The sequence below is a fragment of the Lycium ferocissimum genome, chromosome 6, assembly GCF_029784015.1.
Source record: "Lycium ferocissimum isolate CSIRO_LF1 chromosome 6, AGI_CSIRO_Lferr_CH_V1, whole genome shotgun sequence".
Taxonomy (NCBI): Eukaryota; Viridiplantae; Streptophyta; class Magnoliopsida; order Solanales; family Solanaceae; genus Lycium; species Lycium ferocissimum.
In genome coordinates, this window is record NC_081347.1 from 52,189,569 (window position 1) to 52,206,564 (window position 16,996).

Here is a 16,996-nt window from a genome sequence, read left to right on the forward strand (position 1 = left end):
GGAAGAACAATTAGAGAGGTGAGAAACAAAATGGGTTAGAGGCGCTGAGGTGGCATGCCACATGGCATCCACCTCATCAAATGTCATTGCCACGTAGGATTGGGTGTCCACTTTGGACAAACTTAACGGAAGAGGGGTATATTTGAATCAATAGTATAACAGTAGGGGTATATTTGAATCCAAAGTATAACGAAGGGTATATTTGGCCCTTTTCCAATAGTATAGGGGTATATTTGGCCCTTTTCCGTTCATTATTCAATATTTAGTTAATACCATGTATACTTGAATAAGTAGTGGTGCATTTACATTTGCTGTTGAAAATTCACATCTTCCTCTAATTGTAATGGAGATTAGGTAGTTTATAATTTTCTAAAATACATGAATTCTTTTTTTGAGATTAGGTAGTTTATAACTTTTCTAAAATACATGAGTTCTTTTTTTCATTTTGAGTCAACGAGAGTGAAAAAAGAAGAGCATGACAAGTAGCGGTCGTATCATAAATATAACTACCATGATCTTAGACTTTGTCTCTTAATCATTGGTAACAATAAGAAAACTTGATTCCCTTATGGCTATAAGCTAGTGTTTGGTAAGGTTCCAAAGATTTATTTAACTTAAAATACTCTAAAGAAGTTTTGGTTCTTAACGGACAGAGTATATATTATTCATTTCATTTGTTAAATCAAGACTACGTGCTAGAAGTGACGGAATCTTTCTGTAAAGAACAAATTGTAGTAGTTTCCAGGAAGATTTTAGCTATTAAAATATGTTTATAAGGGACATTAGCACTCTAGAATTCGACATGTAACAATCAATGATCAGCAAGATGTTCATGTTTTAATAAAACAATCCTTGATTCCCTTAATAAAAAATTAAAACGATGGATTGTGTCTCAACATCCAATTTTACAAAGTTAAATAAAAGCCAAATATCAACATCCACAATCTTAAAAAAAACTTGATCTGGTAAGGGGGTTTCTTCCTCATTTAAAGATTTCAACCTGATTTACCCCCAAAAAAAAAAAAAGATTTCAACCTCCGTACTCTCTTTCTCTTGAACATGAACTGTGGCCTTCATTTATTTATTAGGTCATTTAACCTTTTAGAATGAGAGGAGGTCGATTGAAATGGTCTAGCAATGTTTTACATATATCGACCTTCAGATTCATCGATATGTGGATGTGAATTAGGTTGAGCGAAAGTATTAAAGAGATGAGGTAGACCTAGAATTATATGAAAGAATAAGTTATCTCTCGCGAGGCCTATAACATCTTAAAATTCATGGAGACCCAACAAAGATAAAGCACAACTGTGAACAATGATGTATAGACAATACTAATTAGTTGGAATTAAGTTTTGTCAGGTTAATATGTTTATTTAAGTACAATGTTTGCGAGGAGTGTTTAGGATTGTTATGGATGTTATACATATACTAGTAGAAAATGTGGAGAACTTTTATTGCTAAAGAAACTAATTTTTGTAATATTGGATGGAGACATGCTTAAGCGACGCGATACAAATTCATATTGTCACCCCATTATTAAAACACCCCTTTTTTTAGGGCAAAAATCGACATCAGTCCATCAGAACAGTGGGTTTACTGATAAAAAAACCGACAGAAAGTGATCTACTGGAAATGATCACGTCAGTACAGGAAATTGACATACGCCTTCGGTATATTCCGAGAGAGTCCATCATACAACTAAATTAAAACTAACATAGTTTTCGCTATAGTTTGTGAGTTTACTTAACGGAACGTCCATCGATTTTATCCACTCAAAAAAGCATTTTTTAGTAGTACGTCCAAGTTGCTTGATATTGAGAGGTAGTTTATTTATTTTTCGTTATTTTAGAAGTTAAATAAAGCATTTGTTTTCACTGAACAAGGCCAAATGATACTATAATGTTTCATCTTCAATATAAACTGAATTCACCTTAATAGTACCATTGATTTGTTTTTGAGCTTAAGAAAGGGCCAATGAGAACACTTAGGAACAAGCAAAGATTTTCATCTCCTCCTAGTGGACCTATATACAACATATTATTGCATTGCAGCAAGTGTAAATTACAAAAGGAAATGTGGCAAAAGGCTTTTAACACCCTTTATAATTCAAAACTCAATAATGCCAGAACCAAGATTGATCGAAACCCAAATTGGAAGAATTTAGTGGTAAGTGATCTTCTTCAAGTTTTGGGAAGCATAGTGTGGGAAGAAGGCTCTTGCTAATTAGGTTGTCATCTTCTTGAGAAAAATCAGACAATGCTTCTGTCTCAAATACATTTGAAGAATCAGTAGTAGGCTCAAAAAAAGAGGTGTAATTCCCACGTGGGCTGTCTGAATCAAGAATATCACTTTTTGCTGAACTTGCATCTTCTTGCTTGCACACCACCATAGCTAAAATTTTAGTAACCCCAATAGGATTGTCAGCTTCTACATCAAGTGGACTAATGGGATTGTTTTGTTCTGAATTTTCCTCATCATTTACTTTGTTGAGCAACTTCTCTTTAAGTAAATGGACCTATGAACGAAAAAGGAGAACAAATAGTTAGAACAGATTTTGTACACTTCTAATATTGTCAAAAGATGGACATTGGACCTAATTCAATCTTTAAAGCTAGTTCAACATGTGAGAATTATCCAAGACCATATATGAAGACAGTTTTGCCTCCCACCCACCGATATGGGACTTACACTCCCTCCACGTCAGGACTGAATATTTGAAGTTTGGACAATATATGATCGGGGCCTAACATCGTGTGAAGCAAGCCTTTGTGGTGTTGGTGGGGGTGGGGTGGGGGGGGGGGGGATCTGGCTATGATACTATGTTAAAGAAAAGAATTGGCCTAACTTAATCTCAAAAGTTGGCTCAAGTCATGAAAATTGTTCAAAACCATGTAAGGAGACAAATTTGCCTCTCACCAATCGATATGGGACTTAACAAATACTACTATCATTTTAACTCCAGTTCTCGACATTACCAGTGACTTTTCTTGCTGAAATAAACATTGAAATATGATAGACTCGAATAATGTTAAGTATTTCTTGACTACATAATGATAGGCATCAAAGAGGCTTGAAGTACCTCATTTCTCAAAGTCTCATTCTCTTTAAAGAGACAATCATAATCATCCTTGAGTTTGTCAAAGCTAGCTTTGAGCACATCATAATCCTTCTCAAGTTGTTTAGTCTTGTACCGGGCACGTCGATTTTGAAACCAAATAGCAACTTGCCTTGGCTGCAATCCAATTTCATTAGCCAATTGTACTTTCCTCTCTGGTTCAAGCTTGTTTTCTACCTCAAAACTTTTCTCAAGAAACTGAACTTGTTTCGGCGAAAGTCGCCTGATCTTCTTTTCAGTTTGGTGAAAACACACCTCATAATCATCCTCGTTGGTGATATTTTCTTTATTGTCAAGTTGAGGAAAAAATGACCTCTTTTTACCCCTTTCTCCTCGGGTTTCGTCGAAATTAACCATGGATGCAGAGCCTGAAACAGAGCAATGAAGGAACTTAAATCTCACAAATACATGATGAGAACCATATTATATTATTGTGTACATTTCCACTTCTTGACTGCTAAATCAGACCCTTTTTCTGGTTCAGATAATCAAGGATAAAACAAAAGTGACAAAATTCGTCCAGAAATTGTGCAAAACAAGGTTCAAACTTACTGCTCAAAGTTTGATCTTTTTCTTGATAAAAGCAGAGATTAGGGAAATTCTATCACTACTACATCAATAGTTTTTGTGAACTTAGGCTACAATCTAATAATCATCAAAAGGTCGACTCACCACTCAATCAAAAGTTAAAGTCTAAGAACTATAAGCTTACAAGATATTCAAGAGGCAGAGCCGGTGTCGTAGTTATGAGTAACTTGGCTCAACTTCTGTATTGTGTTAAAAAAATCATTTAATATGTAAAAATAATTTATTTAGAACCTAATAAGTCAAAAAAGTATAATCCGAACCCACAACCTAAAAATCCAGAATCCGTCTAGCAGGGAGGTGAAGATTATTACCATGGAAAATGGGGGAATTGTTGGACACCCAAAGAGAATCAAGAACCTTAGAAGGAGGGGAAAGACTTTCATTTGGAAGTAGAAATCCATTGTTTGTAGTCATATTAGAACTTTCATAAACTCTTGCAACCTCCATGTTTCCTCTAATTTTTTTAAGGAGTTAAGAGGAGAATCAAGTAGTGGAAAATTGGGCTATTGAATTAAGTTGAAAGTTTGTCAATTGTAACTAAGAAGGTTGTGATCAAGTACTATAAATGAGGATCACAGTCAATATTCCGAATTGGAAGAGGAAGCAAAGAAGTGAGATGAAAACTCAACATGGAGTGAAGAAAAACAAAACTGTAGTTGATAAAGAGAGGAAGAAAATGAAATGGAAAAGGAGATTCTGCAAGGGAAAGAAGAGCTAGAAGGGGATTATAACAAGCTCACTAGAAGTGATAAGAGGAGCTTTCTGTGAATTTCCTATTAAGCCCCTGCTGTTGAAAATTTACTCAATTTGCTATTTTGGTAAAAATTTACCCATATCTAAGTGTTTACACCAAACCAATATGTGCATGACATGTGTCTAAATATACATAACTATCAGTTAACCGTGATTAATTGATGTATATTTTCACTTCACTAAATTACTTAACCATAATAACTTGAATTGATTTGGTGTAAAGTGTAAACACTAGGGATATACAGAGAAAATCGATAAAATGCACCAAATCGATAATCCGAATCAAACTGATAAAAAGACCTGATTAGTGGTTTGGTTTGACTTGGTTTGGTATTGAGAAAAAACCCCGACTATAATTGGTTTGGTTTGATTTTAATTAAAAAAAGTTAAATCGAACCAAAATAACCCGACAATGCTTATATGGATTAGTACAAGTATTTCATACATAAAAGTTTTTATTCGTAATGCAATTTATAAATATTTCTTAAATGTTTTCGAAGTTTTTGTCTTTTAACATATTCTTTCAAGCTTGGACTTAAAATTTTGAATGGTCCAATAAGTTTTACAACTCATATATAGATGTTAACAACTCAAATAAAGTTCAAACTAAAACCAAATTAATACTAATGCTAACAAACGAAATTCAATTCTATCACTAGGAATGACAATAACGTTGGATATCTATTCTTTAGTTTTGCATTGGTGTAGGCACTGAAATAAATATTAACTTTATTTTATTTTATTTTTGTTATGTAATTAATACTTATTAGCTGTAGTTACTTTAGCATGACTTAGAATTTTGAGATTATGACCATGTTCATTATGACTTATTAATTAGCAATATTTATTTTATGTGATTTCAATATCTCTTATGTTGAATATTTTATTACAATGTCATCACTCATCTCACATTTTGTGTTATTTTCTTAAGAAACACCTTAATTATATAGTTGTATCATATTATGACTAAAGAAATATTTGAAGTAAAAGTTATACTCCCTCCATTTCAATTTATGTTAACCCATTTGAATGGGCACGACATTTAAGAAAGAGTGAAGACTTTTGAAACTTGTGGTTCAAAATAAGTCTTGAATATTTGTGTGGCTGTAAATCATTTCATAAAGTGAATTTATTTCCAAATTAGGAAAAAGGTCATTCATTTTGGCACGGACTAAAAAGGAAATAGGTTCACATAAATTGAAACAGATGGAGTATGTTTTATATAAAGGCTTTTCCGAACAAAAACACAAAAAAAATCCGAGGTTGAAAAATCCGACTTATATTGGTTTGGTTTGATTTATAGATTTTAAAATCCAACACAATTGGATTGATTTGGTATTTGAAAAATTAGAACCAACTTAGGTGAAAAGTGCACCCGGAGTTAGCTCGCATGACTGAATGCTCGAGGGGTCTGGAGGGTTCATACAACTGGTTTCCACTCCTACCAGCCCGAGTGACATCTGTCGACCTCGATCAGGGCGTCACAACACATACTAACGTTGAAGCCACAGAGAGGTCACTTCATCGGTACTTTAGGGTTTGAAAAATCCAACTTTGGCTTATATAAGGGTAGCTTAAGATGAAAGGAACGGGATCTGGCTCACTCTTTGCAACCCTTAGCTCTCTTTTCTCCCTAAGCAATATACACAAGAACATCAATCGTTTCATAGATACATTCTTGAATCATTTCTTGCTTTCTATCTTACATCTTGTTTTAACTGTATTCACTACCACTCAACCAAATTGAACACATAATAGAGTTTCCCGGATTGGAGACGACTCACTTGTCTTCAAACCCTGTAAAAATAAATCTCTAATTGATATTCTGATTTAATCCTTTTTTACCGGAAAACAGTTTGGCGCCGTCTATGGGGATAGACAGTTGTGATGTTGTCCTGATTCATAGCAGAACTCCTAAATTCTCACTTGTTTAGAACTGTTTCGTTAGAAAACACCTGGTCATGCCTGAATCAGCTAACACCACATCAGTGAGTAGTGTTCCTGTTACACCCCGTACTTGCGGAGAAGCACTTTTCTAATTTGAGCGTAAGTATGTTGAACTATGGCTAAGTAAAACAACATTGGAGTATAAGGGATGAAGCATTATTAAGTACATTTTATGAGTAAAGGAGACATATGAGGATTTCCGGAAGGTCCTATAACGAAATGGGTGGAAGAAGTTGAGTTAGTATGACTTTGGAAGAAGATGAGCGCTACTTTGAACGACAAGAATGAGCCAAATTGGGGAAAAATATCTTTTAGTATATGAGGAGTTTTGACATAAAGCAAAAGCCTAAATTCAAGTTCATGAAGTCTAGTTTCCGACGTAACAAACCGCTCATCGATATAACATCGGAGTAGAGAATTATGGACGTTACAAGTCAGGCTGGCATAGCAGAAACGCGCAGCTACAGTGCGCGACACGCGCGCTACAGAACCCCAAAATTCTAGGTCGGTGCCAACCGACCCTAGAACATTATAAAAGGGGTTTTACCCCTTATTTTTTTCATCCAAACACCCCTAAAAATTTCTGTAACCCCCTAGAATATTCTCCCAACTTCTTCCATAGAATTTTAGTCCCAAGTGAAACCCTGGGATTTAGGCTCGGGAAGCGTATAAGGTCTTGTAGTTCTTGTTCTAAACAAAGAATCTCGACGAATCAAAGGAGGCTGCCGAAGATAAATAAGATTTCAAGCCCTACCAAACTTGATCGAGGTAAGGACATTCTTTACGCGGGTATTATGAATTGTACCATGGAAATTTAGTGCAGAAAGCTTCGTAAAGTCTAGTGATTGGTTGAGAAATCGGGGAAACATCGTGTGGGATGTTTCATTGAGAATATTGATGTTGATGATGATATTGTTGATATTGATGTTCCTATTGTTGTTGTTTTGTTGGTATTGTGATTTCGGGCTAGGGATATAAACGGGGGAGATGCTGCTTGAATTTCGGAAGATTTTAAGGGGATTTAATTTGAAGGCTTAAGACAAGCATATGACGATAATTCTCTTGGATGTAGATTTACAAGCTTGGAAGGATAAGCGTTAAGTAATTAAGGAGACCAAAAAGATATGTTAAGGCTGTTCCTTCTTTTCTTGGCATGATTCTATATGTGGTAAGAGTGTAATAAACCTTATGACTAGAGATTTATCAAAGTAGAGTTTGTCATATTGTTGCCTAGTTTCCAAGTGTTATGTTATTCTTTCTGAGGGGCCATATTCCCTCCCTATGGCTTTGAGTTCAGAGAGATACAAAAGAGACATGTTGCAGAGTCGGTATTTTTTTTTAGCTCATGCATGATATACATAAATACATTTTCTTTAGCCTGACCACTTGGTCGAATGCCCGGCCAAGGTGTCAGGGAACAGATATGCCGGCTCACGGGTCGCGGAGACAGAATGCCCGGCTTGCGGGTTGCCGAGATAGAATGCCCCGGCCGACGGGTCCGGAGACAGATTGTCGGCCGACGGTCGCCGAGAATTTTTAGTTGCCCGGCCACTTGGTCGCCGAGATGTATAATAGTATTATATTGCATTTCATATGAGACAGGTCCGGTGAGATTTTCAGGGAATTCTTTGGCCTCCACATTGTATTATTTTCGCCCGATTTCGCTATTCTATTGCCTTACATACTCGCACATTGTTTCGCATCGACGTCCCTTTTCGTCATTGGGGCGCCGTGTTCATGTCCGTGTGTTTAGGTAGCCGTGGAGAGACGATCCGGCCTCGTAGGTCTTCCACTCGCCGCAGGCAGGGCGCTTCACTTGGTTCGGAGCTGCAATCCCTTTTGGTATGCTATTTTGACATATATATATATATATATATATATATATGGGTATGACGGGGCCTTGTCCTGTCCTTTCTACAGCTCGTGTTCCCTAGAGGTCCGTAGACAGTTATATGTAGTTGGGATATCACGTAGCCTTGTCGTCTCTCATTTTTGTTTTACAGCATACATAGCAGCCTCGTCGTCTTGCTCAGTTGTGTATATATATTTTGGGCGTGTGTGTGCCTAGTTCAGACGAGATAGCCAGCATATTATATATATATATATATATATATATATATATATATATCCAGATTACAGCCTCGCCGGCTTGTTGGTATTGTCTGTATATAGGTAGGCCTTATCAGAGTTTCAAATTTAGAGTGGTTAACTCGGGCCTAGTTTGGCACCGAGTGCCGGTCACGCCGCTCCAGATTTGGGGCATGACACTTCCAATCGGAACAAGAGACCCACAGGGTTCGCGATCGATGGATCGGCAGAACTCTAACGGGAAACAACTCAGAGTTAGATGGACAAGAGGAGAGAGAGGAGCTATCACCACCCCCGGTGAAGGCTCACAACAAGATCCCTGCTGAGGAGAACTATCTTGACTATTCGGCAGAGAGTAGGGAAATGCTTCCCAAAGGGCATTATTCCATAAAAAGGAAAAGGCGCCTTCACTCTAAGGTCGAGGGGATATACAAAGTGGAAGAACCCTTTTCAAAAGTAGCTTTCGCCGCGGTACTGGCATCAAATAGCGCGATGATAGAGCGCATGAAAAATCTCATAAACTTTCTATTTGAGATAACACCGGTCAGTCGCCCTTCAAATAACCTGAAGGTTATCGAGGCGCTCGGCACTTCCGTAGTGGACACAGAACAGATGAGGGTGGAGCCGGCTGAGCAAAATGCAGACTAACAAGTCTTACTATGCGAGAGAAGGAGCTCCATGACCGAATAAGTCAAATACTAGGGAAACCCCTATCTTTAAAGGAGCAGCAGCAAGGAAGTATAGAAAAATACCTTACAAACTAAGTGCGGCTCCCGCACCTATCCCAAAGAAGTTCAAGATGCCGGACATACCCAAGTATGAAGGGATCGTAGATGTAGAAGAGCATATAACGACCTTTGAAGCATCCATCAGCGGGTACGATCTCAAGCAGCTTTAGATTGAATCAGTCACGTTGAAATAATTCAATCAAACGTTCATAAAGGGACCACTTCCTTGGTATACTCTTTTACCTGAAAATTCTATTGACTCTTTTGCCGCTCTTGCAGATACATTCGTAAAAGCTCATGACGGGGCTCAAAAGGTTGAAACACACAAGAAAGACATCTTTACCATAAAGCAAAAGAAGGATGACTTACTCCGCAGCTATGTGGATAAATTCCAACGAGAGAGGATGATGTTGCCTACTATCCCTGAGGACTGGGCCGCTGCAGCATTCGCAAACGGTTTGAACGCTAATAATTTGGATGCATTAAAAACTCAAAGGAAAACCTGAGGGAGTTCCCAGCCAAATCTTGGAACGTGGTGAACAATAGGTACACGGACAAAATGAGGATAGAGGATGACCTCAGAACTGAGGCCCGAATTGAAATAAGGGGTAGGACGCATGAAAAACACAAAAATGCTCTCCCGGCCAAATAGAGAAACCCAAGAGATTGCTATGAGCCGTACACAGCCCGCCCCCTCCAAAGGGTGAAGTAAGAACTAACAGGCCATCGTACGACCAAGGCCAACCCAGGAAAGATAAGGAGACGTCACAAAGAAAGTCACTAAATGAGTCAGGCCCACCGAGCGTGTCGTCTTACAATTTCAACGTAAAGGTTGGGGAGTTAGTCATGGCAATGAAAAATATGAAGGAAGCAAGGTTTTTGGTAGCAACACGGTCTAATCCTAATAGACGGGACGTGGAGTTGTGGTGCAAGTATCACGCCATTCCGGGACACTCAATCAAAGACTGCAAACACTTGCGCTACGAGTTAGCAGACTTATTGTGAAAAGGACATCTGAAGGAATTCTTTAAAAATCGATCCAAGTACGCGCGAGAGAAAGGGACCGGGACTTCGCATGAACAACCAGCACCCCTGGGCATGATCAACGTAATCTTTAAAGGAAGGATAGTTATGGCGGTATCCCAAGAACTGCCAAAGAACCCTTCCTTTCCAGAAAAGGAGGGAGGGATCATCGTAAGACCTCCTCATGTTCAATGATGATGAGGGGAAAAGCATCGGGGGTTCACACGACGATGCACTGGTAATATCTCTCCAAATCTCCAACTTTAACATTAAGCATGTGCTTATTGATCCATGTAGCGTTATGAACTTAGTACAACTCATAGTCCTCAAAGAGATGCAGATGACAGAACAGGTGATCCAGATGGTCAAAATCTTGACCAGATTCAACCTATCCAGCGAGACCACCCGAGGGAAAATCGAGTTGATTACTCATGTGGAAGAGGTCTCCTCGAAGGCCTTATTTCGCATCCTCGAAGGGGAGATGCCCTTCAATTTGGTGATAGAGAGGCCCTAGATGCATGCCATGAAACCGGTAACCTCTACCTTCCATCGGGTCATGAAGTTTCCAACCCTATGGGGGATCACTGAAGTCCGAGGGGACCCGGAGCCCAGCCAGGAGAATGTGACTATGGTGGTCACTGAAGATGACCGAGGTGATGCCGATCCCTAGCAATTACACAGTTTCTGCCTCGGTACCAAACCCGCGGCCGGACACAAGAGGGAACAAGTAATAATGTTACTGTTACATCTCGGAGATTTCAGATTGTTGCATTTCGAATAGACTATGCAAGCTTAAGATGAATATGAAGTCCTTACGAGATTAAGGAAAGTATTAGATAGCTTAAAGTGCGTACTATAAGATTTTGAAATCATATGAATATGTGAAACTAAGCTTGTTGAAGGAAGTGAAATGTAAGTCATGTTTGGAAAGGTTTTCGCAATAGTTGATTGATGCGAATTTAGTAATGTCTTGAGGGACTATTATAGGGACCCTTAGATGATTAATGAAGTGTTATACAAGTGCCAACAAGGTTCCATAAGGATTGGAGATTAAACGAATCGATGAGGATGAGTTTCGAAAATTTCCAGATTGTACGGCCATTTATACGGACCGTATAATTTATACAGCCTTTATAATGGTTCGTAGATTATTTACAGATTTGGGCGGATCTCTGGTTGGATTATACAGTCTAATTGTACGGACCGTATAATTTATACGGCCCGTATAATTGGTCGTATATCCGGGTCGGGCCAGAATTCTTTTTAGTTATATGTGGCCACCCTTGTTCATTTATTTGATTTCTCACTTTCTCCCAAGTCTTGAAAGCTCTAAAACCCTCTCCAAGCATATTCCACACTCTAAAACCCTCTCCAAGCATATTCCACACTAACCCAAGAGAAATCAAAGATTAAATAGTAAGAATCAAGGTATTCACGTGTTGGGAGGCTCACTAGGGTTAGTAGACTTTAAGAATTTCTTGGGTATTGAAGCTAGAGTTTTCATACAAGTTGATAACTTGCTCCAAGGCTCATTTTTATGAGATGAAAGGTTAGTTTTCATGCCTATTTCATGATATTAAGCATGTTTAGTTGTTGAATAACTTGGATGAGGAAAAGAAGTAGAGAATAAAGCTTAAATATAGATTTCATGATATTTTATGTAGTAAATTAACTTGGGTTATCATTGTTAGAATGTTATGGGTATAGTCTTGTTATGGAAGGTAATAATTATGATAAGGAAGTGCTGTATGCAATTGTGCAAAGCGTTGGTGCGAAGTTGATAATATAAGTTGAGTATGAGAATGAATTTCGAGACTTAATGGGATATGATTACTTGATTATGATATTGTGTATGTTATTATAGTTGTTTGGGAGTTGTTTTGTAATATGATGGAAGTAGATGGAAAAGGGAAAATGCTGCCTAATTTTAGTTAGCTTATGAATTATTCTAGTTTGAATTAATAGTGTCTTTAAGGCTTAACCATGATATGAATCCTTCTAAATGTAGATTTCCCAAGCTTTGGTGGTGAATGTTAAGTAGTTAAGAAGACTATGTAAGGCTAACCCTTCTTTAAATAAGGCATGATCCCATTGTTATATACCTTCACATGAATTCCATAATGTCTTCCAAAATGACTTCATTCCTAGAATCCTAAAGCTCGTGATTCTTGATATTCTTATAATCTTTTATTAGTCTCGTCCCTATGATAGTTGTTCCTCTACGGAAGGGTATAAATGGAAATGATAATGATGATATTGATGATACTCATGTACTCCATATATATATATAAGTATGACTACTAAGAACATAGAGCTTATATGGTCGGGTACGATATTTATTGCGCGCGCACCACTGCAGTTGGGTACAGATAACACCGAGCCTTGGTAGGGCCAGGTATGTATGACAAGGCCTTGTCACGGCCAGGTACGTGAGACACCGAACCTTTATGGTAGGGTATGGTACTGCTATATATGTAAGCACATGTAGTGGAAGGTTCCTATTAGAAAAAGGGTAAGAAAATATGATGAACGTTGCTAGAGGTACAAACGGCTCTATCATCTAATGACTCTTCTATCTTATGTTATTTCTCATGTTTCTATTATGTTATTGATTATGCTTTACATACTCAATACATTATTCGTACTGATGTCCTTTTGTTTGTGATACATTGCGTCATACCGCGGTGGACGAGAGAGATAGACTACTTGTTCGAGAGGCTAAGAGCTCCGAATTTGATTCGAAGCTACAGTTGTTGGTACTATTCTTTTGTGTATATACATATGGGCATGGCGGGGTCATGTCCCGTCTATATGATGTTACATACTCTCTCTAGAGGCTCGTAGACAGTTGTGTATAGCTGGATGTCTTTTAGCCTTATCGGTTCATATTTTGTATATTATTTTGTTAGTCTCGTCGGCTTGTGTATATGTACATGGGCATAGTTGTTGATGTTGATATAGAAGTGTCTTTGCCCAGATGAGATCTGAATTATTGATGTATAATAATCATGAGTAGGCCATGTAGCTCACCTAGATGTGAATGTGAATGTACAATGAGAGGTGCCCGGGTGGGTTAGCTCCGGGTGCCCGTCATAGCCCTCCGGTTGGGTTGTGACAGTTACCCCCAGAGGATTTGCAAGATAGGATACCAAGAGGATTTGTCGCACCGGAAGAGACTGACGTAGGGAGAACCACGACAGAGGATCTTGAATTGACCGCTTAATGTCCATACCTTTCCCGTGAGCAGGTATACCTGGGCTAGAGCTTGGACCCAGAGTTTCGGGAAAAACTACTAGAATTTTTAACAAGTAACATGAGTAACGGGTTTGGATATTGCAGGCATCCCTCTGGAAATTAGCAAACCATAAGCTGAGCATAAATCTAAATTGTTAGCCCATTAAGCAAAAAAGACGCTCAGTATTAGCAGAACGTAGTCAGTTTGTCAAGGAGGAAGTAGCCCGGCTCATCAAGCGCGGGGCCTTCGAGAGGTGAAGCATACCGACTGGCTGGTTAATGTAGTGGTACTCCTTAAAAAGCCTGATAGTTTTTAAATGTATTTAGACTTAAAAGACTTAAATAAGGCATGCCAGAGGAGCTCGTACCCTATGCCCCTCTTAGACAGGACTATCGATTCAATGGTCGGGCACGAGTTGCTCAGTTTTTTGGATGTTTCTCAAGGTTCGACCAAATTTGGTTGGACCCGGCGGACCAAGAAAAGACTTCGTTCATCATAGAGCATGGGACCTATTGCTATAAATTAATGCCCTTCGGCTTAAAGAATGCAGGGACCACTCTCCACCAATTGACTGTCGGATGTTCCAACTTCAGTTAGGTTAAAGTATGGAAATTTATTTGGATGATATAATTGTTAAGTCCCTGGAAATAGAGGAACATATAAGTCATTTGCAGGAAATGTTCGATATCCTTCTCAAGTACAACCTAAAGTTGAATCTAGAAAAATGTCTTCGGAGTGGGCTCTGAGAAATTCTTGGGGTCATAGTGTCAAATAGAGGCATCGAGGCTAACCCTGACCACATCCGGGAAATCGAGAAAATACCAGACATGCTTGGTAATGCCAGAGAGGTACATCAGTTGACTGGAAAGATAGCTTCTCTGGGGAGGTTCATATCAAGGTTGTCTGAATGTTGCCAGAAGTTCTTCAGCATATTGAAAAAAAAAAAGATTTCGAGTGGACCCCAGAATGCCAACAGGCACTGAAACACTTAAAGAAGTACCTGTCAAATCCACTGCTGCTCGCGAGGCCGGAGGTAGGGGAGCCCTTGTTCATCTATTTGGCTGCTTCAGAGACCGCGGTAAGTGTTATGCTGGTCCGCGAGGAAAAAGGTATGCAATCGCCTGTCCACTATTCCAGTAAGGCCTTATCCGAGGCCAAAATTCGTCATCCGCAGCTTAAAAAGCTGGCCCTGGCTCTAGTAGTCGCTGCTCGACAGCTTAGACCGTATTTTCAATGCCATCCGATCTGCGTGGTAACGACGTTTCCTTTAAGGAACATCTTGCACAAACCTGAGCTTTCAGGTATGTTAGGAAGTTGGTCAATCAAAATATGTGAATACGACATCAGTTATCGGCCCCAGACTGCCATTAAGTCGCAAGCCTTAGCGAAATTTGTCTAACTACAGTCGGGGCATGATGCATTCCAGAGAATGGGTCGTATATACGGATAGAGCTGCTAACACAAAGGGCACGGGCTTAGGAATCATCCTGATTACCCGTCAGGGGCTATGACTAGAAAAACCATTAAATGTTGACCTTTGACTAACAATGAGGCGGGCTATGAGGTCGCGATTGCAGGTTTGTAATTAGCTCGAGGGCTCGGTGCCGAGAATGTGGAATTAAAAAGTGACTCTCAACTGATCATAAACCAGATCCTCAACAAATATGAGGTTAAAGATGATCGGATGCGGGAGTATTTGAGCAAAGTCGTGATGTTATTATCTCATTTCAAACAATGGAAAGCCACTCAAATTTCTCGAGAAATGAACACAAAAGCCGTTGCCTTGGCAAACCTAGGTTCTTTGACTGGGGCAACTGAGGCAAAATTGGACTCCATAGTCCATGTATTGCATTCTGTCCTGGACCCTAGCTTACACGAGGTAAACACCACTAGTTTGACATAGGACGGGCGGAATGACATCACAAATTATTTGCAAAATAGGACTCTCCCTAAAGATATCAAAGTCGTATGAGCTATAAGAGTCAAAGCTGCACGATATTTCATACATGAAGGAGAGTTGTATCCTAGGTCGTACCTTGGCCCCCTAGCCAAATGTTTGGGACTAACGGAGGCAGAGTATGTAATGAAGGAAATATACCAAGGCAGATGCAGGAATCATTCTAGGTACGAATCTCTAGTCAGGAAGATAATAAGGGCTAGATATTATTGGCCCCGGATGGAGGGAGACGCCAAAGTCTTCGTTCAAAAGTGTGATAAATGTCAACGACACTCTCTTATGATCCACTAGCTTGCTGAATTGCTCCACTCAGTAGTAGCCCGATGGCCCTGCTTAAAATGTGGGATTGATATTGTGGGACTGTTGCCAGGGGCCATAGGGAACTTAACATTCCTGGTGATATTGATAGACTATTTTTCAAATGTGTGGAGGCGAAGGCATACAAAAAGATCTGAGAGAAGAAGGTGATAAACTTCATCTATGATCACATCATATGCAGGTTCGGGGTGCCAAAGGAGATAAAATGCAATAATGGTCCTCAATTCATTGGGGGCGAAGGTCTCCAAGTTCCTGGAAGGGTTGAAAATCAAGCGAATTGCCTCTTCGCCATACCACCCATGTGCAAATGGGAAAGCAGAGTCGACCAATAAAATTTTGATCCAGAACATTAAGACGAAGATGGAAGACGCCAAAGGAAGATGGCCAGAGGAATTACCTAGGGTATTATGAGCATATAAAACTGCGGCTAAAACATGGTATATGGGGCCGAGGCCTGGATACCTGTGGAATCGAGGAGCCTAGCAACTGATATACCCAGACCACGGAAGAGTCCAACGAAGAAGCAATGGCGGTCGATTTGGAGCTGTTAGAGGAAGGCAGAGAGATGGCCCTCGTACGAATGGTAGCACAAAAGCAGAGGGTTGAAAGATATTTTAATAGAAAAATAAATTTGAGGTATTTTAAGGTGGGAGATTACGTTCTCCAGAGGGTCACGCTCGCTACGCGGGATATCAGTGTGGGAAGTTGGGGCCTAAATGGGAAGGCCTTTACCAAATAGTAGGGATAGCAGGCACAGGATCTGATCGAATCAAAGACAAGCGCGGAAAGGAGTTAAAAAATAACTGGAACGTCAACCACCTCAAGAGATTTTACCTCTGAGAAAACAAGAGGTATGGTCACATGTCTGCATCATTTATGTTGTACTAACTTGCTTCCTCTTCCTGACAGGGATTGCCCCTAGAAGAGTATCTCCCGATCGCTAGAAGGAGAGCCGAAGATATGCGTTGCACTCTTTTGCTTGACAAAGGTTTTATCCCGAATGGGTTTTACCGGTGAGGTTTTTAATGAGGCAATAATCCAAAAGCGTATCGCACTCAGCCAATGCCAGAATTTTGGGAAAAGCTAGTTTGATACTTGTGACCCAACACTCGAATCCTCGACACCTCACATTCGAGTACCAGGGGGAGAGAGGGGGTACCAGGAAAACTAGTGAGGCCGCCAATCACAGACTTTCTTGAAGATATGCCCATGTGGACTAGGACTGCCTACAATCGGCGCTT

General features: G+C 39.5%; 1 protein-coding gene across 1 annotated transcript; it reads right to left on the reverse strand.

The window, feature by feature from the left end:
• Positions 1–1,987: 1,987 nt before the first annotated feature.
• LOC132059795 (homeobox-leucine zipper protein ATHB-54-like) lies at positions 1,988–4,418 on the reverse strand. Its single transcript, XM_059452576.1, has 3 exons — positions 4,018–4,418; positions 3,083–3,486; positions 1,988–2,518 (listed from the first exon to the last, which is right to left on the reverse strand). The coding sequence occupies exons 1-3, from the start codon at positions 4,151–4,153 to the stop codon at positions 2,117–2,119; spliced, it is 942 nt and encodes a 313-aa protein (XP_059308559.1). The 5' UTR covers positions 4,154–4,418; the 3' UTR covers positions 1,988–2,116.
• Between the last annotated feature and the right edge of the window lie 12,578 nt (positions 4,419–16,996).

Excerpts from the sequence above, each read along its gene's own strand:
- LOC132059795 (XM_059452576.1), bottom strand. The coding sequence starts at position 4,153 with ATGGAGGTTGCAAGAGTTTATGAAAGTTCTAATATGACTACAAACAAT. Across the intron at positions 3,487-4,017 it reads CAATTCCCCCATTTTCCATG|GCTCTGCATCCATGGTTAAT; the intron begins GTAATAATCTTC and ends GCTCTGTTTCAG. Across the intron at positions 2,519-3,082 it reads ATGAGACTTTGAGAAATGAG|GTCCATTTACTTAAAGAGAA; the intron begins GTACTTCAAGCC and ends TTTCGTTCATAG.